Raw genomic sequence first — 28000 nt, 5'->3', positions numbered from 1 at the left:
TGATAGTGAACTTTTATTGAATGTTCTAGAAGACTCCTTACAAAAGTTTCTATGTGGAGTCCTCATAAAATGACACCCCCCCTTCTTATCTACAGATAAATTATTGGAGTGGGCAGTATTACATGATGACATTCTTACAGGTCTCAGTGAACTATTTCAAAGGTATCAGACAAAAAACCTTCTCCTGAACATGACAAGGTGACAAAATATTTCCTTCCACATTACTGTCAATCTGACATAATTTCTTTTATAATAATATAGGTACAATTTTCCATTGTGTTTCTTGAAGACGTGACACAGTACATGAAAGCGTTTTCTTTCAATTCATCTTCAATAAGTATTTCTGCAAATACAATAGATTTGCAAAAAAAAAAATATATATATATATATATATATACACACACACATAACAATAAACACAACATGATGCATGTCTAACACTATTCAACGACTGCCTCTGTTGAACAGATGCCTTAATAAATCACAAAATATGCACCCAAAACCTTACAACATTTCAAAAAACATCATTTTTGAAAAATATCCAAGTGACCATGTTCCATCGTGAATATCATTATACCTGTCCAAAAGATTTTTTTTTTTTAATAAATAAATGGCACACGTCTATCCATCATGGCCCCCACCAAGCAGTTTTCTATGTAGGGTTCAGACTCCATTAATTGGAATCATATTTAGTAAACATTAAACATCAACGTCGGATAAAAATCTAAATTCGAATAGTTGGGAGGGGATAAAATCTCCCATAAGTTTCTGTAATCCAACGTCGATTACACTTCAGTGGAAAGAGAAAAAGATAAGCAACTGTTAATTAAAAAACTACATAATATCATAATTTATTGAACATAGTTTTAATGTTCCTTTTTATTTGTGAATAAACAGTAGAATAGGTATACAGAGTGTTATTTATAATGGTATGTTTTTCCTTCATTACTTTGTCAATTGATAAGCTTCAACATTCGTCATATTTAGTTGAAAAGAAGGGGTGGGGTGGGTGGGGTTCTTGGTGAAAACGAAGTGAATTTAGTTTTTAGTCAAACATTGAACTTTTGATCTCACCCCTTACATAATTGAAGATATTAAACAAGTCCCTGTTTAATCTAAATACACATGGTTTGGGGTGGCTGCAACCCAAACCCCATCCCTAAAAAACATACTATAGCCGTGAAACAATGCTGAGGAAAACGTCTTTGTTATGGATAAAAGATGAAAATTAAAAAGTTTAGATTAGGGCATGTACCATTGGCCTTTCAACATGAACAGCTTATGTGTTCTATGTGATGATGCAATCTGTGTCAGAAATAATCAGTGCAACCTGGCTTCAAGGAAACCAACGAACTTAATTCTTAAATAAATATCTTAACCGTTGGGATCTGTACGAACAGTACAGAACATAAACACAACGAACACATGTAAAAAGCAGATGCAAGATGTTTGCTAATAACTTCACACGAAACAATGAACCATATCTGTAAAACTGCCCAAGGAAACTTAGAAAAAACAAAAGTCTGATGAATGAAATGCTCAGAAAAAATAATTTTTCTTTGATGATTAACGAATAATGCGTGCCGTCTTCAGCTGTCTGTTAACCACTTTTTTCTTTGAAGACATTACAGCACAGTTGATTTTCCACATTTAGAATTTTATAAAAAAAAAAAACCTTGGGCAACAAAGCTCACCTTTCCAGAAAGTTAAAACAAATTCAGTACACTAGTGGAGAGAGTACACAAATATAACCCCTTTCTGTAAACCTGCCCAGGCCCACACAAATATAACCCATTAATGTGAACCTGCCCAGGCCCACACAAATATAACCCTTTACTGTGAACCTGCCCAGACCCACACAGATATAACCCATTAATGTCAACCTGCCCAGGCCCACACAAATATAACCCCTTACTGTGAACCTGCCCAGGCCCACACCTTCTGATGTGCACATTCTTGGCTGTACAGAACATGAGGATGCTTGGAATTCAACAGTCTGTTTCCTTATAGCTCCCCAGACGAACACTGTTTGAAGACATTCCTTTTGTTTCCCCAAGTAAAACTCTATAATCTGACACATACCACCCTTGATATCTTTACCAATTTCTTACCCCCCCCCCCTTTCTACTTGTCATCGTACTTTAAAGAAACCCAAATCTTTACAGGTAAGGAAGCGATCTTGTAATACTTCCGACTTTTCCGGAGCAGTCTCTGAGGACATGAAACTTAGACAAGCTCACTTTTGATCTCAGTATCACTTTTATATAAAGAACATGAAGCGAAAAAATGACACTTGGATAAAAAGTGAGCTCATCTAAGCTTTCGAGCCCTGGTGCCAGGAGTTTCCTACGAGTTTTTGCCCACACACCACACTATCCTTACTACAACATGGCCATATCCCCATGGACATGAACTCGGCCCTTCTTTTGAACTTGAGTACCCTCTATAAAAAGACACTTTGTATCAAGTTTGCTGGGCGTTTGGCAAGTGGTTATTAAAAAGGAATAAAAACCGTAGAATAATGATAAATACTCCAATGACAATAAACAAAATCATTATCAGAAACGCTCACTCAGGCGGAGCCAGTCACAAAATTTGATGATTTTCGATGAATTAAAAAATCTGTATCACTTCATAGATATATGTACAGTCAGCATTCAGCCTATGAAAACTCAACCAATAAAATCCATGTACACACAGCATTCAGCCAATGAAATTCCTTCCAACAATCACATGATCTCTCACATCTCCACACTCCAACAGAGTTACAATGTTACTGGATCTCACAATGCCCTTGTCATGTTCGAACAACTTCTTTCCCAGCCATGACCTCGCTGATTTCTTCCATATTTAAAGTCTCATATTTCATCAAGTTTTCTGCCAGTCTCTTCAGGTTGTCCTTTTTACTAGTAAGAAGTGTTTTCGCTCTGCAATAGGAATCCTACAAAAAATTCAAACAAAACTTGCCATAAAATAAAGAAGAGATGCTACCATTCCTATCAAGGTCAAGGTCGCCATTCTCATCAAGGTCAAGATATTTGTATTTTTGTTACTACTGACAACAAGATGTAAACTGGAAAGTGTAACAGTAACAAAATAAAACAAGATGTGTTTGTGAAACACAAATGCCCCTGATAATGGCCAATTCCGAAGATGCCCAAGGTCACAAGGACAAATATCTCGTCACAAGAAATGCTCATGTGCAATATCAAAGCTCTAATATTTACCATTTAGAAGTTATGACCAATGTCAATTTTTTTAAAAAGTAGGTCAAACTCCAAGGTCACAGGGTCAAAAATTTTGGTAACCACGGAAAGGTCTTGTCACAAGGAATACTCAGTTGAAATATAAAAGCTCTAGCACTAACTGTTCAAAAGTTATTTGCAAGGTTAAAGTTTCAGACAGAATGACAGACAAGACAAAAACAATATGCCCTTCGATCTCGGGGGCATAAACATATCCGTTTTCATTTACAAAGGAAAAACAAATTCGGTTGAAAATGGCTGTTTTTTTAGTTTCATATGTTGAAGAAATGACCCCAGTCTCCAGCACAGTAGAACATGTATAAGTTTTGTTCATCCCTGTAGATACAGATCAATTTTAGCTAAAGAAACTGTAAATTTCTAAACATAAGTAAGGACTTTATAATCACATAATCTAGCGAGATGGACCACTCACAAAATAAAATAACTCGCATTTATTTTTATATTGCTGAAATACATGTGCAAAATGTTGATCAACAGACCATTCATGTTCACGTTCTTGTGATTCATGTTCACGTTCTTGTGATTTGACGTCTACACAATGACAAGTAAGAAATGTACGGTATTGAACCATTCCTACCTGTAGAAGTTTGTTGACTTCATCGTCAATTTCTTTTCTCATGTGTGAACTCAATAAAGTTAGATCCTCCTCTGTATACACACGGGCTCCAAGCTACAATGCACATTACTAAGAAAGATAACTCTCTGTCTTGTTGCTTTATTAGAAAAAAACACCTCTATGTCAACGTTATCTACTTTAAATGTAATCACAATATGACATTCAAGTAAAAAAGAAATTCAAAACATTTTTGACGAGTCTTACAGAAATTTAAAAAAAAAAAATTTCAGAACAAGAAAAGTTTCAGAAACATGTATTCTCCCAAATGGTGAAAATTGGTTGGTTGTTTTATGTCCTCTGAAGACTTTTTCACTCATACTGAGACGTCACCAACTGTAGGTGAAGTACCACACATTCAAACCTAGGCTTACTGCTCAGGGCCGTAGCAGTGAGGGTTCTTTATTGTGCCAATGCCTGCCGAAACACAGGACTTCTGTTTTTAAGGTTATATCCGAAAGACCTGTGATTCTTACTTTTAAATGCCAAGCATTTGGCGAAGGAGCAATCACTACCAATGTTTACGTCTTAGGTTTGACACGGACATGGCACAAGTGGGGCTCGAACTCACAACCTCCTGGTTATGAATCTACCACTGAGTTACAGTGACCGGTTACTGGTGCAAAATTGAAAAGGGCTATAAACAAGTATCATTCAATCGATAGCATTAGTAGTAGATAATGCCAAAAACATTCAGGATGTTGAACGGGCAAAACCTTCCTATCTCCAGAGTAGATTGACCCTTAACCATGTGACCTCAAAAATCAATAGAGGTCATCTAGTCCTTAGGATGTACATGTACCAGTGTACAAAGCAAGCAAATGATTCTCAAAATCTAGAGGAGACAATATATTAATATGTCCAGTTTGACCCTTGACCTTTGACCATGTGAACCCAAATTCAATAGGGCTCATTTACTTCTTAAGATGTACCAGTGTACCAAGTTTGATGTCTGTCAAACAAATGGTTCTTAAGATATTGAGCGAAAAAGACTTGGTCTACAGACCAACCGACTGACAAATGCAAAACAATATGCCCATCTTTTTCAAAAGGGGGCATAAAAAATGATCACATATGAGGATAAGGCAAAATTGATACATCAGAAGTTATGGCCCTTGAATGGACATTGTAGTACTGACCGTCTCGGACATTCCATACAACATGACCATACTCTTAGCTATCCTGGTCGCCTGGCTGAAATCTGAGGCAGCTCCTGAAGGAGAGAAAAGAAACAGTCAAATCAAAGGGGATTTTCTTCTATCTCAGAAAAATGAAGGGAGAGAGAGAGATTTACACCATTAACATATCACCATAACAAGAGGCCCATGGGCCACATCGCTCACCTGAGTCACCTTGGTCCATATCAGAAGATTTTCCATATCTATTTGCATGTAAAACCGTAGTTCCTATTATGGCCCCAAACCTTCCCCTGGAGGCCATGGTTTTTGCAAACTTGAATCTACACTATGTCAGAAAGCTTTCATGTAAATGTGAACTTCTTTGGCCCAATGGTTCTTGAGAAGAAGATTTTTAAAGATTTTCCCTATATATTTGGATGTAAAACTTTGATCCCCTATTGTGGCCCCATCCTACTCCAGGGGGCCATGATTTTAACAAACCTGAATCTGCACTATATCAGAAAGCTTTCATATAAATCTCAGCTTTTCTGGCTTAGTGGTTCTGGGAAGAAGATTTTTCCTATATATTTGTATGTAAAACTTTGACCCCCTATTGTGGCCCCATCTGACCCCCGGGGGCCATGATTTAACAATTTAGAATCTGCACTATATCAGGAAGCTTTCATATAAATCTCAGCTTTTCTGGCTCAGTGGTTCTTGAGAAGAAGATTTTTAAAGATTTTCCATATATATTTGTATGTAAAACTTTGATCCCCTATTGTGGCCCCATCCGACCCCCGGGGGCCATGATTTTAACAATTTAGAATCTGCACTACCTAATAAAGCTTATCTATAAATTTCATCTTTTCTGGCCCAGTGGTTCTTGAGAAGAAGATTTTTTAATGACCCTACCCTATTTTTACCTTTTCTTGATTATCTCCCCTTGGAAGGTGGACTGGCCCTTTATTTTAAGAATTTAGAATTCCCTTTACCTAAGGATGTTTTGTGCCAACTTTGGTTGAAATTGGCCCAGTGGTTGTTGAGAAGAAGTTGAAAATGTGAAAAGTTTACAGACGGACGGACGACGGAATATGGGTGATCAGAAAAGCTCACTTGAGCTTTCAGCTCAGGTGAGCTAAAAAGTTTCATTATAGATAGGTTCAATTAGTACATATTGACCCACTTCTAAAAAGTTTCATTTATAGAGAGGGTTCCTTAGTACATATCAACCCACCCATTAAAAAGATTCATTATAGGGAGGTTTATTTATTATTATTTATATGCTCTACATCCTCGTTGATAGAGAGAATTGATAAAATGGATATTTTATTGTGATGAATGTGAACCTGTTGTGACTTTGTCGGTTCCGAACATGATTTCCTCCGCGACCCGACCTCCCATCGCGATGTCCATCTGTGCCATCAGCTGGACTCGGCTGTGAGTGTATTCCTCCTTCTCAGGCAAAAACTGAGTCTGTAATACAGAAATATTTATCAATGTAAACTTCAGCAAGAATACTGGAGAGGGTACACAATACCCCACATCACATGCTTACCGTATATACTCGCCTATAAGTCGATTCGCCTATAAGTCGGTTATTTTGGAGGGAATTGCCATTGACCCATTTATAAGTCGGTCTAACTTCTTTGAAGAATTGGTTGACAATTTCAAATCAATGCTCTAATGTTTTTACCTGTGTTTCAAATAATATTTTGAGAAATGCGCCAATATTTGATATATTTCCCAACAAATTAATTTCATATCAATACTCTTATGTTCCAATAATGTTTTGGGATATGACATCGATATTTCACTTTTTATTCTCAGCAAATTAAGCTGTTACTATTTTGTTTATTTCGTCCATATTTTTGTAGTTTGAAAAATATTAGGCTATACATTACGCCATCCAGAAAAATACTAATTCTTCTTAGGACACTCCTATAAGTCGGATATAGAGTTTTGGACGAAAATTTAAATCCCCAAAATCCTACTTAACGGAGAGTATATACGTTACACCAGAAACGGTACAGAATACCCCCACCACAAGTTTTATATATAGGGTGGTTTTCTTCAGCCACGAGTTGTAAAACTTTACTTAGTATCAGCCATCATCAAGCTGTGATATACAGTCTTTTGCATTGTATGAACAAAATGTCCTAGCTCAAAAACTGACAGGATGTAGATGGACAAACCAAGAGTTCTGTGTGTAAACTATTTCCCCAAATTGATCAAGTTCAACAACCTGTAATACTTTCAAGCATCAAAGAAAATTGTTGAGAAATGAAAATCCTTGCAATGTGCACATCTTCATGTTTACAAAGGGCCTTAGCTTGAAAACTGTGAGAGGAGTTCAAAAGGATAAGCCATGCATCCACTCTGTAATATTCCTCAAAACTGAGTAAGTTCAAAAGCTCAAAAATAACGAAAACCAAAATTCCTGACACATGACAATATTCAATACCCAAAAATACTCTCTGTAAAAAAAGAATGTCCTTACTTGAAAACTGTGGAAGGAGACAGATATATCAAAATCAATCAAAATTGCACCATGATCGAAAGTGACTCACAGAGAATTAACACAGCGAGTTTCAGCTTGATACATGTATGCAACAGAGAATTAAAAATATGGACAGATGTGCAGATATCACTTTAACTCATTCAGCCCCAGCTATGTTATCTGAGATAAGCCCCAGCAGTGTTTTGCAGCGAGTGCCCCAGGCAAATTTTTATCAGATTCCCTGCTGCTGCTGAATGATCAGCAGACAATAGATAAATAGCCACTACTTCATTAATAATGCACATCTGTTTTTGAAATTTTCAGTTTAGAAAGAAGAATAAATGCTGATTCTAATCATATAAAATTTATTATCTTACCATAAAAAGTGTTTGTTCATTTCCCAAAAGAAAAAAAAAATAAACAGTTTTCACCAACAAAAATTTTCATTTGTCACTGTTTATTGTCCATAAATGTTTGGAAAGTTGTCCAAATGGTAGTACAAATCTTGTTCAGGTGCAGAAACAATACCCATAACAACTAAACAACCAAGAAATGCACGCATTTCCTCAGGAGTTGTGTCGTACCATCCAGAGTTTGCTTTTGCTCTGATGCAGATTTGCGCATACGAGTTTGTTTCCTCGGAAATTGTCGTATAAAACTCGTCAGGAAATAATAAATTCAGGAAGTCTAACTCCTTTTTATCGGCCTCAAGTATTTGTGTGGGTCCAGGCTGCGGTCCACAGAATGCAGGAATGTTTATATCCTGTATATTGTCTGTCCAACGATTGAAATCTGCCAATACAATCTCGTCATCATCACTACTTTCACTTTCTGACTCGGGGTCGGATTCCGATTCAATATCGGACACTTAGAGGTTTGATCCTTTTTCTAAAGCATCATCCAAATTAAGTAGATGATAAATGTAGTTGTCTTCTGCATTTTCAATGTCTTTCAATTCAAATCCCTCAAATTCTTCGCTGCTATCGTCTTGTAAAATTTCTCGCAATACGTCCGCCATTTTCGATCGATATTTTAAACATGTGTCCCAAATTCCTTTATGTATAGCTATTTATATCGTATCTAAATAAAGAACACTTCACACAAAGACATCTTAACATGTCATTCATTGGTTGGCATAATCATGTGTACCCGGATTTTTCTAGTTTCGACCAATCAAAGCTTCTTTCACATACAGGTAAAACGACGAGTATAGTCGTCATCGGCCAGATAGGAGGGGAAAACCAGGACGACTATAGTCGTCACTGGGTAAACAGTGCACTAAAAATAGGACGAGTATACTCGTCAGTGGGGCTGAATGAGTTAAGATAATGTATCCCATCTAAAGACTGGGGTATGAAAACCATTACGACAAATTTCAGATTTTCAGAGACCCATAATCTGAAACCATTCAGAGATCCTGAATCCACAACATTTACAGTTCCTCACTCCAAAACCTTCAAGCTCAGAATCCACAACCTTTAAGTTCTGAATTCATAACATTTAGAGACCCTGACTCCAAAACCTTCAGAGCCCTTGAATCGGAGATGCTGAATCCACAATCTTTAGGTCAAAATGTTTGGTATTAAACCTAAAGCAGTTGTCATTTCTGTAAGAGTGACATTTTGTTTAACAAAATGTAAAACAACTCACATGGCCTAGAGCTTGGCCTCGCTTCATGATCGTGGCTTTGTAGACTTTGGAGGCAGACGACTTCGACTCCAGCCCCACGATAGCGTGTCCCGCTTCATGTATCGCCGTGACCCAGTTAGCCTCCTCGTCCGGTGTTCGTGTCTTCTTCTCTGTACCTGTTGGGAGAATTTGAAAGAAATGTACAGTAACAGTATCTGAACACCAACAACTACATGCACTCATACTTTACAAATAAAATATCATTTTCCATTACTCAGGGCTGTGACTGAGTTCCTCAGAAAGAAGAGGAAAACTGCTCAAAATAGAAGGAAAACACATCATCCTACCTGGAAAAATATCTTTTTCTGTCACTTAAGATCAAACCCAGAGTGTTTAATTTTTTTTTTTTGAAAATTGAGCCAACCAGAGGATTTCCTCTGAAAAGAGGAAAAATCACACCCCTGATATTTACTTCATCGAGATGCGAAATGCAGTTAGTCCTAACACCACAGCTGGCCTTTCCAGTATGAGATACCACTAGATTCTGAAAATGCTCGTATATGAGAATTTAAATTCTCGATAAGATATGGAGATCCCAGATATTGGCGGTGCACACTCACCCATGAGAATTTTGTCCTTAGCGTACTCCAGGTGACTCATCCCCACGATGTCCGCCCCGTCCTTAGCCGCCTTCAGTGCTGCCTGGTTCACAAGATTACTAATGTCCGCCCCTGTGAAAATGTGTGACAAATATGAATGCTTGTCTTTCTCTTCTTTTTGAGATAGAGCCTAGTCTAGAAATAAATATATTTATAGTTTCACCTTCATGTGTTTGTACCTATTTACAGATACTGTCCTGAAATGACTTAACACTTACAAAATTTCTTTTGATGCGTCGAGATCATTCACTTTTAAGTATGAATTTAAATATATTTCAAGTGTTTTTGACAGCCATCTTCTCATAAATATGTTGCAGTTGCAAACAATGCTTGTATGAATCTTGATAAATATAGTACAGTAAAATATCTGTATCTCGAATATGGTTTATCTCGAATACCCCGCTTGAGTCAAAGTCAACCGCCGGTCCCTATATAAATGATTAAAAAAACTTCTGATATTTCGAACACGGTAATCTTGAATACTCCGCTCATGTCGAAGTATTTTCAAGGTCCCATACCCCAAATTCACCTGGTTTATCTCTAAGTGCAGTCAATTTTCCGCTCTGCTTACCATACTTGGCGTCGTTAAGTCACACATTCACACCCGCAGCTACATCAATTATAATTAACGATCGCTAAACAATGCTCACTTTTTCCAAGTTGACCAGGGTCGCCATAAATGGTTCAACAGCTTGGGTGATTAGGGCAGCCTTCCAACATTACGGCTAGAGTTCACCGCCAATTATGAACTAACACATCCGATTCCAGGGATGGTGTTTTGAATGACACACGCTATATCATTAACATGCGGGTTAGATAAACGCACAAAATCGTCGAAGTACGCTTGAAGGTAATGCTCTTATTAACGATAACGCATTTAATAATACACGCTTCATCATTAAAACTAGTACAGAGAAAACACGAAAATTTATGTAATAAACATTTAAAAGTTTTTTCTTTTAAAATCCGTCTTTTTGTTTCTTACGTGATACATTAGGTTCTTTCATTACAACGCAATAACTACATCCCAGTCGAGCCTGGGCATCAATAAACTTAAGTAAGCATACAGGCACGATCGTCTTAATTTTGAAACACATTGTGAATTCAATTGGATGTTTATATATATCTTACGGCGTGACCATGTTCGAGGGCGAAGCAAAAAAATATTGGCATTAGTATCTAGATCCATAACAGGGCATAAATAGCTCGAAATATTATCACCTAAGGTATGAGGACAGAGCTCAATCAAAAGTATTCTAACTTTAGACATTTTTGATCCGCCTATTTATTGAACGCGGGAAACGCTATGCAACTGATGTAAACAGTGCATTGTGACATCATATTCAGCGTCGGTGTTTAGCAAATACACAAATATGTGAGACATTGCATTGTACAATCGCGTTTTAAATCGATGAGTGATTATATATGATTAAGAAAATAAGATTTACATGCTTTTACGGATTTCATGTAACATCTCAGAACGACGTTTACTTGGGTACACGAGATTCAAAATGGAGAAATACATGTCCACACGCTTGTATTCGAATCGACGCCATTGGGACCAAAATTTTCAAGTTCCATGGGTATAGTTTAATTTTTCATTGGTTTTCTACATTTTCCTTTTAAACATGTATATACGTGTTACCTATAGGGAGACCTCCGCTCAAACAACGAAATGTTTGTCTTTGAAATTCCATAATATTAATTTATCAACTTGTATTAAACTATACGAAACCGCAACAGGGTTGTTGTTTATAATGCAAATCCCATACTATGCATCAAATATCCTCCTTCAAAAAAATATCCAAGATCAATTTTGGATATCTCGAACCCCCGGATATCTCGAAGTTTTTTCGAGGTCCCTCGGACTTCGAGATAGAGATATTTTACTGTACATCTATTTTCACAGCTGGGAATTCTGTCAGCTAACACGCTTCATGAAGTACACATATATACCAACGTGAAGCATCACAGTTCATACCCTCATGCATTTTCAAAAATGAAATTTATTTTTGAAAACAATTGTGTTCATGTTATCTGTCTTAATGCTATTATAATTTCCTTTTACTACTTTTATAACATGCAGTATCATTTTTATTGTGTGCAGTGATTTAGAGTGGTTATTTATAGTCATATAGGGTGCTATATTATTATCATTTTTATTATTGTACAGTACCATATCTTATATCTTAAATACAATGACTTATGCTTATGTTATTTCATATATAATTTTTTAATATGAAATTCATTTAATAAACACTTTTGCTTGTGTAGACCCCTTCTCCTTTTACCTGTCATGCCGACACAGCCTTTAGCCAAATTCTCCACATTTACAGCTGTAAGCAAAAGAAAAACATATAATTATAAACATCCACAAGTCAAACCGAAAAGACTGGTATACATAATTAAGAACATCCACGAGACAAACCGAAAAGACTGGTATACATAATTAAGAACATCCACGAGACAAACCGAAAAGACTGGTATACATAATTAAGAACATCCACGAGACAAACCGAAAAGACTGGTATACATAATTAAGAACATCCACGAGACAAACCGAAAAGACTGGTATAAATAACCTACAATGACGACTGCTCAGTTAAAAAACCTGGGTATTTTGGGATGAGTTAACCAGTTTGGACATTTGACTTTCATTGATCAGTACAAAATTTCCATTTTATTGACTAATGCATTGAACCAATAGTTTCTGTAGTCAAACTACAAGGTCTAACCGTTCACCACAACAGATGAATACCATCAACATACATGTAAATATGTTCAAGGTCATTGTGTGACAGAACTAAAACCATGATAAAATGTAAATGTGCACAAGGTCATTGTGTGATAGAATTACAGCATGATGAAATGTAAATGTGTACAAGGTCACTGTAAACGTGATAGAATTATAATATGATGAAACATACGTACACATATAGCCAGCATTATCTGGGGTTCATTACAAACACTGATCTAAATGTATTCAAGTCACTCAATGGTCAGCTAACATAAGCATCTAGGTCACTTTTGCCTGTACATATAGTGGTCAGCTAACACAGGTATTTAGGTCACTTCTGCCTGTATACATTCAGTGGTCAGTTGAATTACCTGTGTCACTCCGCACTTTGCCTAGATAGAGCTGGAACAGCTTCTCCCTGCCCTTTTGGTCAGGCCTATCCACAGAAATGTGCATGTCAAATCGCCCTGGTCTCAGCATGGCCCTGAGGGAAATGAAAATATGATAACTAACAAGTCATAGTATTATAAAAACAATCTTCAGTATGTATATTCTATACCACATCTATGTTCTAAGGGAAAATGTTAAGAAAACACAAAAACTGAACAAGACTTGGAAATTAACTCTAGGTCATTATAGACATATACACACCAGTATGAATTACAGTTATTATTGTACGAAGAACTCACGGATAGTTAAGTATGTTATCATTGTAGTACATGGAACTTACGGATAGTTAAGTATGTCAAGAGTGTAATACGTGGAACTTACGGATAGTTAAGTATGTCAAGAGTGTAATACGTGGAACTTATGGATAGTTAAGTATGCTATTATTATAGTACGTGGAACTTACGGATAGTTAAGTATGTTATTATTATAGTATGTGGAACTTACGGATAGTTAAGTATATTATTACTGAAGTACGTGGAACTTACGGATAGTTAAGTATATATTATTGTAGTACGTGGAACTTACGGATAGTTAACTATGTTATTATTGAAGTACGTGGAACTTACGGATAGTTAAGTATGTTATTATTATAGTACGTGGAACTTACGGATAGTTAAGTATGTCATTATTGTAGTATGTGGAACTTAGGGATAGTTAAGTATGTCATTACTATAGTATGTGGAACTTACGGATCAATAACGTCTTTCCTGTTTGTTGCTCCTATCAAAATGATCCCTGTGGATTGCTCAAATCTATAAATAGAACATGTTAGCATCAATTTCTTTTTACAACATCTCAATTCCAGAAAAACTTTAACTTGAGTGCATACTATGGAAACTTATCTTGGATAAAAAATCTTGTATGCTGTAGTCACATTTACTTTTGTGTCGGATTAAATATCGTTACTTTCGTGTTTAGAAAACAACGAAATCAAGTCCAACAAGAAAATGTTTATTTTAATGTCAGAAATATCTATGTCACTGTTATTCGTCATCCAATAATAGATTATATACCGTATAGCGTTTTTTTTTCTCTCGCAGGTCTAAAATTTGGCGGTTTGATTGCTCAAAGGTATGCTGATAATTTTAGCGGAATAAATTTTGGTGGACAAGGAAGAGTTTTTTCCCTTGCAAATATTGAAGGTGCACTTGGGTGCATATTTGGCGAATAAATTTTAGCAGTAACAGCTAAAATAAGCCAAAATTATCACACCGCAGAAAAAACGCACTATACCGTACTTTGTCAATACCATAATCATCATCACTGTATTCCATATAAATAAATTATGTACCTGCACATTGTTGTGTAATTATGTAGTACATCAACTCATCATTAGAATACACAGGTGAAATAAAAATGTTCAATGTAATTGAAAATGATTACTGTTACAACAGGATACTTCATTATAAGATAATAAGTATTGATTTTAACACGACAAAGTGTACATAGATCTACGGATTTCAGCTAACTGCTCATCTGAAATGACAAAGTGACGAAACCAATCTGTATGTCACATTTTATATCATTTCTATGATATCCGTATATCCACAAGCACCATCATTGCCCTTCTTCCGGGGATCCGACACATAAGCCGCATACCATACCATGAATTTAATTTTCGCGAGGACACAAGCCTTTTTCCTCCAGTAAGTCCCGAGTTACTTACAAATATTATTGACAAACAGAATACATTAATATAAACACTTTAAACATTTCAATGACTCAGACTTGCACAGGTCACTGAGTAATAATTTGTTGGTGAATAGTGTTAACGACAGCAAGCTTCATTGAACAAATGGTATATAAATGGTATATAAATGGTACACGTATCATCACATGCAATTACATTGCTTGGATTCAAATTTACAAGAGCTCTTTTAATAGTAAATACGAATCCAAGAGATATAATTGTGATATTATAACGATATCTAAGCAAGTTAAGCTTGCAAATAACCAACATTGTTTATATTTCATATGCTTGATATGTAATTCTTAGATAATAATAAACAACGAATATTAATCCATGCAAAATCGTATTCAATGACTGTACAAAACCAAAGAATTCATTCCCCACGAAATTATATATATCTACAGCAAAATTGAAACCCCCTTTAACTGTTAAACACTTGATTATAATTGATATAGAACATCTGTTGTTTTTTTTTAAAAAATAATTATTTCTTGAAAAACTAATTTTATTTGACATAAAGCTGACGAAAGTTTCAACTTCTAATTTTAAACATACAGAACAGCTGATCCTGAATTTACGACCTCGCAGAGTGAAGAAGAAAAAAATTAAATCCACAAATAATCATTTAAAATCTTGTCACTGATCTAGAAAACTTTAAAGAGATCGGCTTCACGTATTGAACAAGTAGATGACACAAACCCATCTAATTCCGTCAGTAACTGGTTGAGGCACTGGTTGGCCGCTGGGTGGACGTATGGACTAGAAGTTCTCTTAGCCGCCAAACTGTCAATTTCATCAACAAACACGATGCATGGTGAGATCTTCTTCGCTGTTGCTGAAACACAGATATCAAAACAATGACAACATGCATTCTGAAAACAGGAGTACCAAAAACAGTACATAATACACTACTTACTCAAGATGTATTCTGAGAAAAAAACATTTGTGCAGCAATACATTCACCTAGGACAAATAATTTCACTGTTATTCCCTTAAGATGCTTGATCTCGAACAGAATTAAGTTAGATCAGTTGCAGATTTTCCCCCCAGAACATCAATGATAGTGATAGAATCCATTTTCACTCCAAGGGAACCATATTGAATAAATCAGTCTCACTCTATGGGACAAGTATTGAATAAATCAGCCTCACTCTAAGGGACAGGTATTGAATAAATCAGTCTCACTCTTATGAACATGTATTGAATAAATCAGTCTCACTCTATGGGACACGTATTGAATAAATCAGTCTCACTCTACGGGACACGTATTGAATAAATCAGTCTCACTCTACGGGACAGGTATTGAATAAATCAGTCTCACTCTACGGGACATGTATTGAATAAATCAGTCTCACTCTAAGAGACAGGTATTGAATAAATCAGTCTCACTCTACGGGACACGTATAGAATAAATCAGTCTCACTCTACGGGACACGTATAGAATAAATCAGTCTCACTCTACGGGACACGTATTGAATAAATCAGTCTCACTCTACGGGACACGTATTGAATAAATCAGTCTCACTCTACGGGACACGTATTGAATAAATCAGTCTCACTCTACGGGACACGTATTGAATAAATCAGTCTCACTCTACGGGACACGTATTGAATAAATCAGTCTCGCTCTACGGGACACGTATTGAATAAATCAGTCTCACTCTACGGGACACGTATTGAATAAATCAGCCTCACTCTACGGGACACGTATTGAATAAATCAGTCTCACTCTACGGGACACGTATTGAATAAATCAGTCTCACTCTACGGGACACGTATTGAATAATTAGGAACACAACACATTAATTATAGGAACTATAACTATCACATGACGACTAATACCCACAAAGTGCTCCAACATTGAAACTGGGACAAATTTTGTTATATACCACAAATTTTGAGCTCACTTTCATACAAGCTAGCCAAAATCCTGAGCATCCAATGCTCCTTTATTACAAAGTTTCAACCCAGGAATAAATAATGAATGTTTTATATTGGTGACCTTGAACTTGAGCAAATGACCTGGGTCAGGATCAATACATATCCTTTTTACTATATTCACTGATTTTTGTGTCATGCTAAAACATTACAAAATCATGACCCTTACATGAAATTAATCTTTACCCAAATGACCTTGAATTTGACCTTTAGTGAAGGTAAAGACACACATTGGCTATAATATATCCGTGAAAGGAATTATGAGCAGCTAATATTTCTTTGTTACAAAGTTATAACTCAGACACAAAATTTACAATTCTTTTCTAAGAACGTCTCCATATGAAAGATTTTCGTGTGGGATGATAAACAATACACATACATGTACAATCCATCTTTTCTAAGAGACCCAGAACTTAATCAATGATATTAGATCAAGGTCACAGCATATCTTCAGACCAAAGGCAATAATTTGTTGTGTTATATATATATACACTTAAGTCCGCAGATACAGCTGTATATGTCATCTTTAGTTTTGTCTCTTAAAATTATAAAAGTTCACAAGTGTGAGAGACAACCTCCAATGTGACCGTGAAGTGCTGCTATGCTTCCTTTCAACATCAAACTAAAGAAAAAAAACGAAAAAAAACAGCATTCTTACCAAATAATTCTCTAACTCTTTTTGCACCAACTCCAACAAAAATCTCCTCAAACTCGGAGCCTGCTACATAAATGAAGGGGACTCCTGCCTCGCCTAGAAACAGAGAATATCAACAGGTTCACACCCTACCACGTACATAGATCCTCACAGAAAGACAGACAGTGTGATTACTTTAAACTGTAAATCAAGCATTCAGTTCTGAATCAATACCATATAGTGTTTTCTTTTTTCCACGGGCCTAAAAATTGACGATTTGCTGCCTCAAAGGTATGCTTATAATTTTTAGTGGAATGAATTTTGGCAGGCAAGGAGGAGTTATCTCTCTTGCAAATACTGAAGTTACAAAATGGTGTGCATTTTGGCGAAAAGCTATCTACATTGTAACAGCTAAAATAAGTCAATTTAATCACCCTGTGGAAAAAACCCGCAATATGGTATATTATTGTAAATTTAATATAAGATCCTTCAGAAGCTGTGTGAACACATTATATCATTAACATCCATCATTGTATGACATATATTTAAAACTCCCATATCCTTTCGACGTCAGGACACTTTTGAACTCGCTTAGCTGTACCTTCAAAAAACAGATATGAAAAACTGAGTTCATATAGCCAAGGGTGATTTCATGACTGACATGCATAGTGTAATAAATTGAATATAAAAAATAACATTTTTAAAACCGTTATATAACGTACACATGTGAAAACAAATTTACTATTCCTCATAACTATATACAAATTTTTTTCAATTTTTTTAGCTCCTTTTTGCATTCGTTAACTAAGCCTACAGATGCAAGGTGTAATCTAATGTACTCAAATACAACTTCATACATTATGGCATTTTTGCCTATATTGTAAATTACGTTTTTATACATCATAGCTTTGCTGCCTTACACATATTGAGTCTTTTATTTCTTAAGGAATTAGCAAGTTCAGATATGCCGTAACGCTTTAAAACACAAACTTATAAAGTTACATAACATATATCTATAAGAATATTCTAGTTATTTTTAAACACTTTCCATGTACAGAGATAATTGAGGAGGATAACTATGCATGATTTTGTAAATATGCATAATTCAGGGATGTAACTGAATGCCTCAGAAATCGGAGGAAAGCTGGTGCCAAAACGGGGAAAAACACCTCCAAGTTACCCTCCCTGGAAAAATATCATTTTCTGTCACTTTAGATCAAACCCCGAGTGTTTCATTTTTTCGAAAATTGAGCCTATCAGAGGATTTCCTCTGAAAAGAGGAAAAAGATCACAGCCCTGTAATTATGTTTTTATAGATTTCTACAAAAAATGTGATTATCTAAATGTGAAGCATATTGCGTGATAACTTTAAAATGTTAAATGTAATCATTTTACTTAATGATATATACATATTGAGACTTTTAAGTAATTTTCTATATCCTTATTTGATATTAAAGGAAAAATCACGTTAAAACAAAAGTTTTAGTCAAATTGCCTCGCCATTTCACGGAACAACACCCTTGGCTATATGAACCCGTTTTTTATAACCGTTTTATTACACTGTAGAAAGGGTATAGTGCGTATTTATAGTACATTTCAATGTTATAAGATTGTTCTGACCTGCTACAGCTCGAGCTAACATCGTCTTGCCGACCCCTGGGGGTCCGTCTAACAAAATTCCTACAAAACAAAAACAGAGGACATCATTAAATATGAGGAGGAGGGAGAGGGAGGGAGTGGGAGGGGAAGAGAGGGGGTGGGGTCATGTTGTCGTTTCAGTATGATATATGGAATCATTCCAATTTTAATAAAACTGAACTTGAATATCCTTATATCAAGAAATGATATTAGGGCTGTTCCAGAAATGATCAAATGGGGGGGTCGGGCGGCAAATGATATTTTTTTGTGTGGGTGGTCGTATTTTTTCATATTTTAATTGGTCCGTGGTGGGATTGTTAATAAAATATTTATTATGGGTAGTGGGTAGTTTCTATTGTTTTATTTTGTGCCACGTGGGTGTTGAGTTTTTAGAATATTTTTATTGTCGCTCTTGTCGTGTTGGTTACAAAACGTCGGAGGGAAAATTGAAAACGTGCTTTCGAAATGCTGCTTTCGAAATCGAAAGTAACATAGAACTATTCGAGTTGTCGCTCTTTGCAGCGCATAACTTTCCATTATGGCACTCTTCAAATTAGAGGCGCTTTTAATAGGGTCCCTTTGGACGTGATGGCGGCGTGGAGAACTCTGTTCTGTAGATTATTACAGTTTACAGTGCATCGATTTTGGGAATATTTTGAAACCAATAGGTATTCCGTTTTCTAATAATAATAGGCAAACCTTAGTTGATTTATACGAGGGTACCGATGCGTTATATTTATCAGTCGGTGTGATGGTGATATAGAGGCCTCCGGGCGCGGGCTCCATTAGAAGACGAACGATTCGTGGAAAAACATATCCATACCCATTTCATGATAATAGCATCGTTTGGACTCCCAATCTTTCCAACATTCCCGCCAGAGATGCCTTTGATTGTTGATGTGACATCGTTTCTTCAGAACTACTGTGATACAATGTCGCACAGGCATTACCGCGTCATTGACTAGAATGTTTGTCCCGAAAACCTCGCGAGATTTGTACCGTTTCCATTTTTAAAAATATTTTTGTGGTGGGTCTGGTTAGTTGTTTTTTTTTATTAGATGGGTCATTGTAAAATGAGTTTATTAATTTGATGGGTCATGGGGTAATTTTTAATTTTTTTTGGGTGCTTGGTATATACAAAAGGTGCCTCCCGACCCCCCCCCCCCCCCATGTATTTATTTCTGGAATAGCCCTTAGATCAGAAGACAAGAACTTGGCACTAAATAGTGATATCACATTTCACAACTCACTGTGCCTCATTTTACCAGTCGGAATGTAAATTCAAAGTCATTACTTAAAGGGACAACGGAAGCTAAAAAAACAGAATGAAGACTTGCACCTCCTACCTAAGTGAAGCTTTACCTTTAGGAATCTTGGCACCAACATCTGTAAAAGTCTGAGGATTCTGCAGGAATTTCACCACATCTTTCATGTCCTCTAAGACTTCATCCATCTACAATAAACCATGCAAAACCTTTGTTTGGTTGCAAGTTCACCCCCACCCCCTCCTTAAAACGAGGACTTTTAAAATCTTTGCAATATTTCATTTCACAGACTATTCTCAATAGATATTTCCTTAACCAAGATTTTTATCTTTCAATACTTGTGCATTTTCAAATGTTTCATTGACCTAAATTTTTCTGTCTACACTCACTCTCTGTGTATCTTCAAACATTTCATTAACCTGAACCATTCTCAACGGACACTGTGAAATCATCATTGTTCGTGGGGGATTCATGTAATGGATGTTGTGGGTCACTCTTACCCACAGATTTACGTGTCTTCAAACATTTTTTAAAATCAAGTGCAGTTATCTCTCCTAGTGACACCGTATCGCCTATCCACAAAATAGCATCCCCATGAAACAGCAAAATTTTGCTTACCCACGAACATTGGCCCCCACGAATTAAAGTAATTCCACAGTAGTTACGTAATCTATGTCTTCAAAATGCTTTCAAGTGTCTAATTGATCAGGATTACTCACTCCCTGTACGTCTTCAAACGCTTCCTTGACCTGGTCCTTTTCAACGATGCTGAATGTCTTCTTGTTAGTCATGAGTGCAGCTTTAAATAAAAGGAAAGATTACATTTATATTCATTATTTTCTCTGCCTAATCACCATTGATCAATTCACAAGGAATATTACCACTAAATCTGCATGTCGAAGGTTCATTAGCTGTTTTTAAAAACAAACTGAAAACACATCTTTTTAAACTTGCATTTAATCTGTAATATTTGTGGACACAGTTCTTTCTACACACACATAAAAAACTTACTTGGTTTTTCCTTCTCATGGTTACTATATTAACATTAGTTTTCGTGTTATTTTATGCCCTTTTCTATAGACTTTTAATATTGTTCTTTGTTTTTATTGCTTTACATGTGAAGCACTTAAGGGTTTAAGGTAATTGTCTTCATTAGTTAAATGTGCAAAACAAATGTACAATAATAATAAATATGAAAATCTCTCACTCTCGCTACCCGTACATATAGTTCAAACCTTATAAACAAAAAGTTCTTTGCAACAAATGGAGATAAAAAAAAAAAGTATACCCCCCCCCCCCCCCCCCGGGAATCTTGAATTATAGGGGAACAGGAATAGAGAGAGAGAGAGAGAGGATTCCTCACATTCTGGGAGGGATATAGCTGTTTCATGTTTGGAAACACCTAACTATATATATCAAAATAAGTGATAAATGAATGCAAATCAAACATTAATTCCCGGAAATATTCACACATTAACATGAATATTCATCACTTACATAAAAAAAAAAAAAAAAACCAAGGGATTTTGTATTAACTTGACATGTTTATCTAACATCCAATTTGTTTACATTAGGTCTCACACAAGCCCTGCCCACCGCCTAACTGAGAGTGTGTTCGAGACCTCTGTTCTTCTGTTCTTCACACGAATATAAATTCCTGTTGATCTCAAACAACAAGTATGTATCACAAGAACCATTAGCGACTCTAGGAACTGAGCACGAGAACAATGGGAATAGTGGTCTCGTCATTAGCGACTCTAGGAACTGAGCACGAGAACAACGGGAATAGTGGTCTCGTCATTAGCGACTCTAGGAACTGAGCACGAGAACAACGGGAATAGTGGTCTCGTCATTAGCAACTCTAGGAACTGAGCACGAGAACAATAGGAATGACGGTCTCGAACACACTCCTAACATCAGCATAACTCATTACTTACACGATCTGTAGAACAATATAATGATGCCAATGAAGCCTAGAGCCTTCAGCAGGTGTAACAGGAAGGTGTTGAAGTACTTGGACTGCGATTTCTGAGTCTTCTCTTCCTTCATCAGCTGAAGGATAGCCTGGTATTTCTCCTCCAGTCCCTTAATGTGCTGTGTCTTCATCAAATCCACACTCGACTGGGTCTTAGAACCAGCAAACTCCTGTTCACATACAAAGAGAAAAAAACAGTCTTTCTCCAATTCCGTTTCTCTAGGCTTTATTTCAAGTCATCGTGCGTCGTCAGATCTATCTAGGAGATCAAACTATCATGCACTCTCCATTTCTTCAGCACAATGTATGTATTAGAAATTACGAATGGCAACAGTAGAAAAACCACCTCACAAACTTACAGGAAAATAAAGTCCCTGTAACTGGAAAAAGATTTTCAGCCATTGATTTGAACATTTCTTAGGGCCCCTCGGAGCAATGTCTGTGAAACCTGTGTACAGTGCATGTTATGTAATGTGAATAACAATATGACCTTTCGACCTGCATAGTGTTCATGTAATGTGAATCACAGTATGACCTTTTGACCTGCATACAGTGTATATCATGTAATGTGAATTGCAGTATGACCTTCTGACCTAGAAATCAAAATTAATTTTCTTTTATTGACTCTGACATTATAACCATTATGACAAACTGAAGAGATGGAGATCTGAAATGTAAACCCTTAACTGTCTGTAATATTAGACACCTAGTTACAGGTAGGGTATGTTGCATGGGCTGAGAGAGAAATGATAAATCTAATGTGTCTAAATTTCTTATCATTGCATGAATGAACTTTTATATCTGACTTAAATTTAAATTAATAGACTGCCCAGTTCACACCAAAAATGAGTGTTTTTTTCTGTAAGTAATAAAACACACTCGCACAAAGATATATAAATAACTTGCCTTTAACATTGCCTGTTGTCGTGATTCAAATTTCTCTAAAGTTTTCTTGATCTGAAATAATTACAGAAAAAGATGAACATAATCATATATGAAAAAAAAAAAAAGCATTCCGAGAGACAGTTAAAAATATCTCAGTCTTATAAACAAACACACAGTCCCACAGAACACAGGAAATTCATTTGATGAAGAAAAGACCCATGGGCCTTCAGGGTCACCTGCGTATCACACAAAGGAGATCCTATGTTACAAGTGATGTCAATCTGATTAAAACCAGACCTTTGATCTGCTCTGATATTCTGATGTTTCTAATACAAAGATCTGAAGACAGTCTATATAGGGTCTCATCAGAATGAACTTTAAGGTAAGCCAATCAAATCTTTGCTGACAAAACTGTTGGCGATAGGAATAAGTGATAGAGAATCCCAAAGTGTTTCAGATAATGACTTCCGTAGGAACCATAAATGCTGAATTCATAAGGCAAGAATAGGTTCGACTGGTCCATCCTTATAATCCTCCAGAAGCCAGAGCTTGTGTTTGATATTGTTCAAGAGTAAAGAAGAGATTTAAATTTTTGACATGACAGAATTTTCCTGATACGATGATCCCTATAGCCCAACCCTACAGTCTGACCCCCCTTCCCACCTGACAAGGTCCTAAAGGCTATAAATTTTGCAATCATAATTGAAGTAAAGGCCTATATGCTCAATAAAACAATGGACATAGTGTTCTAGAGGAATAAAGCATAAAGTAATAAACATGATTTTAAAAAATGAAGCTAAAAAACAAAAAATTGTAAAAATTCGAATTAACTATCAATAAAGTTTGTGAGCATATATTGCAACGCAGTCTTGGTCACATTTAGCAAGTATTTCCAGTTAATTTCGAGCCTTGTGACGGTCAAATTCCCATCTTCAAACAATGAAAAAATGAAAGTAGTTACATCATTCAAATCCTGCCTTTCCAAATCCCCTCCAGTGGTCCTTCTAACATGAAACTGACGTATTGACATACCATTACCTGTTCAAAGAAAAGTATCTCAATTATTTGTACAGCATAACAAACTTTGACAGGACTCAAAATCAAAATATGCTCATTTGTCCCATTTAAAGTCTTGACAGATATATATTATACATGTATTTACTTTAGGAAATTCATATTTCGAAGTGCGACTTTAAATAACTTATCTTTTTTTTTTTACACATCTTACCAGCTTTTTGAGGTTGTAGGAAAAGCTTAGGTCTCCAAACTGTAGGAGTTTGCACAGGTCTCTCAAAACTAGTGTCCCCAAAACCTAAATTCATAATTTCATACAACATTACACACAATGCAGAAAACAAAATTAAAAAGATAAACAGATAAATCTACAGCCATGTTTCACAAGTGCATACTATGTTGCATGGCTTGACTTACCATATTTGTTCTCAAAGAAAGTTGGCGATGAAGTATACTTCTCTATCCCCAGTCTATCAACATGAGGACTTGTCAAGGGGCATAACTCTAGGGCTGACAAATTCTTAGGCAGATATTCCAAGTTGAGTAGATTTATCAGCTGTTCCATCTTAAAGTAAAAAGCAAAAGTAACAGCTGATTCAATAAAATCTAGCAACATTTGAAAGGACACTTTCTATAAAAGTTAGGAGGATCACGATACAGTGATGTATTAGTTCTATCAGACTCCACGATACAATTCTGGTTCATGTAACAATATGTCTCTCCCCTCACCAAGTCAACAATATAAAAGTTGTAGAACTCGGGGATCGAAATTAACATGTGCCCGTTAGTCTGTGACTGGTTAAAAGTCTGGCGGAGTGACTGACATTTGTTTTAGTTAGTCCGATGGGACTGGTTAATTTTCTAAAGCATTATTTTAGAAATTATACTTATGAAATTTTATACACTAATTTGGCATGTTTAGATCTGTAGATATCAGACGAATCTAATTCGTAAATATAAATCCCACATTTAAGTGTTACAATATTGTCTGAGGCATATTGAGTTAAATTTCATTTTAATAACAGTAATGAAATATGTTTAATTATTTCTGGAAAACTGTTAGACTGGTAAATTTTTCTGCGGACTGGTTGAAATTATACCCCATCAGTCCGGCTGGACTGGTGACATAAAAACTAGCTTCAAGCCCTGGAACTTGTTTACAATCTGTCGTAAAAATACGTTAAAATATAATAAATCATGATGATATGGATCTTCAGGGCAACACTAACCTGTCGTACATCGCTCTCGGCTGACCTGTCCTCTCGTTTCCATGACTTTTGCCGATGATTTCTGCGATGATTATTTCGACTCCAACTCTCTGTAGATGAGGCCCGAGCTCCACTCAGTTGGGAAGAGAACTGAGTCAATACAGTCACAACCTATTTAATAAGGACACAATGTAAATAGTATTACCGTAACATAATTTCATTCAGCGGAGTTGGTGAAACATAATGTAATTCTCTAAATCACTGTCAGATCTAGTGCTTAATCTCTGGGATCACAGATTGGTGTCGGCAATTGGGTGATAAATATTCAAAATGGCCAACTAAAATTCACCAGAAAGACCAAAACAGCCTATGCAATATCATTTTCTGTCACTTTAGACGTGTTAGATCAAACCCAGTGTTTCCTTTTTTTTGAAAATTGGGACAATCAGCAAAATGATCAGGGGATTTTCTCTATGTGATTTTTCACTGAAAAAAAAAGGAATAATCACACTCCTGTCGCTGCAACGGCTCCGAGGTCTAAATTTGTGATACCTCACCTACAGCTGGTGACGTCTCAATATGACTAAGTGAAAAATTACCGACAGGACGTAAAACAAACAACATCCTCAGGGTTTGACACTAAGGCACGTCCGACCGACCGAGTCTACTAAATGATAGGTCTGGTCGGGTAAAATGTTGATTTACTAGTCCGACTGGTCGTGTTAAATAATAAACAAGAAACTACCAATCTTGAACCGTGTGGTGGAATAATCTCTATTTTTTTAGTTCTAATAAATAAGTCGGGTCGGCAGTGATGTTTTACGACATCTACTCGATGTTAATTTTAAACAGTTTATTTGAATTGACTAATTAATAAAGTGTTTATCAAGTTAATAAATTACGTCGTAAACGTTTGTCATTTACATGAAGTATCTAAATATGAAGAAACTATCAGGGTTTTTTTCTGGAAAGTTGGTCAGGGCTAGTGGATATAAAGTCAGGTCTAGTAAAAATCATTTGAAGTAGCCCGACTGGTCTAGTGCTGAAAAAAGTAAATGTCAAACCCTGATCCTGCAACACAGGAAACGACTGACAAGAATTCTGAAACAGTTATCAGTCATGTGATCATGAAACTAAAGAATTGAGAAATAACAAAATAAGTATCAAACTATAGTTTTCACTTGAAGAAATAAAACAGATCACCAACACATCATGAGAATGGAGTGTGAATTTTTATTTAGTTGACGGGTTTCCACCTTCGGGCAGTCATCAAAATTCACACTCCATTCTCATGATGTGTTGGTGATCTGTTTTATTTCTTCAAGTTTATTCTTTTGAATACCGCATGGCATCCATTCATGAGAATCTTCCGTAATACTTAACCTCAAGGTTGCTGGTCTTCAGTTTTTGACCTTGTTTATAGTTTTGAGTTTATTTATCTAGGGCTTAAACTTAAAGTTTTCAAGGAGTTAATAAGCCAAAACGGCCTACGATTTAAAAAAAAAGTCACTTACGCCCTCTGACCTATTGACCTGCATTCCAATCTGAATCACTGGATCACAGAACTACAATCAGACAAAGCTGGGAATATAATCTCCTTGGCCAAACTCTTTTTCTTGAGAAACATAGAACTTTACGTTCTTGCTACAGAATGGTTTTACAAGCCCGATGCAAACCCTTGTATATCAGATGTGTCATAAAATACTATGAATGAATTTGATTCATGACGCTGTCAGATAAACAATAGGACATTTTATCATGTTATATAATAATTCTATATGATGGACAATGGGAAATCAAGCCCAGCATTATGCACAGCTATCAACAGCTTAGTTATACTGTCTGGAAACTACTAGGCCCTATATTTTTGTGTGCATGTCCAACACATGCGTGCAGATATTCCTCAAATGATCAGGTTGGGAACATTTCCCCATTAGCAAGATCTTCTTGCTAAAATGTGATTATCCCTCTTTAGTGAGAGAGTAAACATTACCATAAACAGGTGTTTTGATGGTTTTCTTGAAAATAATGGGATATTCTGTGCTATGCTGAATTAGTCTGACACGCACTCAACAAGAAGCGAATTGGTTCTAAGAAATTGAAAACACAGACAAGAAATTGCATATCAAAGTTGCTGCGTAAGAGGGAAGCAGTCTGAAATCCAATACACATCGTGAGTGTTTTTGTTTTGATTTATATAATTGCAGAAGTGTCAGACATTTTTTCTTCTTTTCACGTGAAACATGAAGAGATATACTCCACGGGTGTTTTTCTCGGTTGTACGGGATATATTTACTCTCGCTAGAGACAGATAATCGGGTTTTAGCGATATGATCTTGCTATACTAGGGGAAGTGTTCCCAACCTGACGATTGATTTCATCATCTGACCCTGGGTACATCTGCTTTCAACCAATAATTATTGGTTTTACAACAGAGACGCTTGTGTAATGATATACCCGCATACATAGTTTACAAAGGGTATATTAAATTTTTATCACTCACGCACGAATTTTTATTACACGAGTAATTAATTATTGTAGCAAGACGAGTCACAGGGCCGTCTTGCGTTTGTATAACAAATAATCAATGTACGTGTATACCTGTGGTTGCAGAGCTGTGGAAAACATGTTATCCTGGCGAGAGTTTCCTCCTTTGGTGAGTCTTTCAGACAAAATAAACACGAGTTTCGTAAGAAGAACGACCGAGAATATATGTAATATGCACTTACGCAAGTTCGACCGGAACACGTGTAAGTAACGAAACCGAAACCGATATTCGGAATA

General features: G+C 36.1%; 1 protein-coding gene across 2 annotated transcripts; it reads right to left on the bottom strand.

Annotated features, from left to right (window-relative positions):
• On the bottom strand, window positions 1-27969 carry LOC125662559 (ATP-dependent zinc metalloprotease YME1L1-like). Of its 2 annotated transcripts, XR_008797554.1 has the most exons (22): window positions 27818-27962; window positions 25238-25387; window positions 24426-24573; window positions 24223-24306; window positions 23956-24032; window positions 23016-23066; window positions 22072-22279; window positions 20854-20933; window positions 20232-20322; window positions 18852-18911; window positions 17256-17348; window positions 15359-15494; window positions 13659-13721; window positions 12891-13003; window positions 12074-12118; window positions 9744-9854; window positions 9145-9299; window positions 6344-6470; window positions 5019-5092; window positions 3844-3936; window positions 1923-2941; window positions 1-1844 (listed from the first exon to the last, which is right to left on the bottom strand). XR_008797554.1 is itself a non-coding variant. In XM_048894800.2 (21 exons), exons 1-21 carry the CDS (start codon window positions 27842-27844, stop codon window positions 2798-2800), a joined length of 2130 nt encoding a protein of 709 aa, XP_048750757.2. In that variant the 5' UTR covers window positions 27845-27969; the 3' UTR covers window positions 1-2797. The 2 variants fall into 2 exon arrangements, 1 of the variants encoding a protein (XP_048750757.2); XM_048894800.2 differs by having other exon boundaries at window positions 1-2941; window positions 27818-27969.
• Between the last annotated feature and the right edge of the window lie 31 nt (window positions 27970-28000).

The sequence above is a fragment of the Ostrea edulis genome, chromosome 8 (genome assembly GCF_947568905.1).
Source record: "Ostrea edulis chromosome 8, xbOstEdul1.1, whole genome shotgun sequence".
NCBI lineage: Eukaryota > Metazoa > Mollusca > Bivalvia > Ostreida > Ostreidae > Ostrea > Ostrea edulis.
This window is presented reverse-complemented; position numbering and strand designations above follow the sequence as displayed.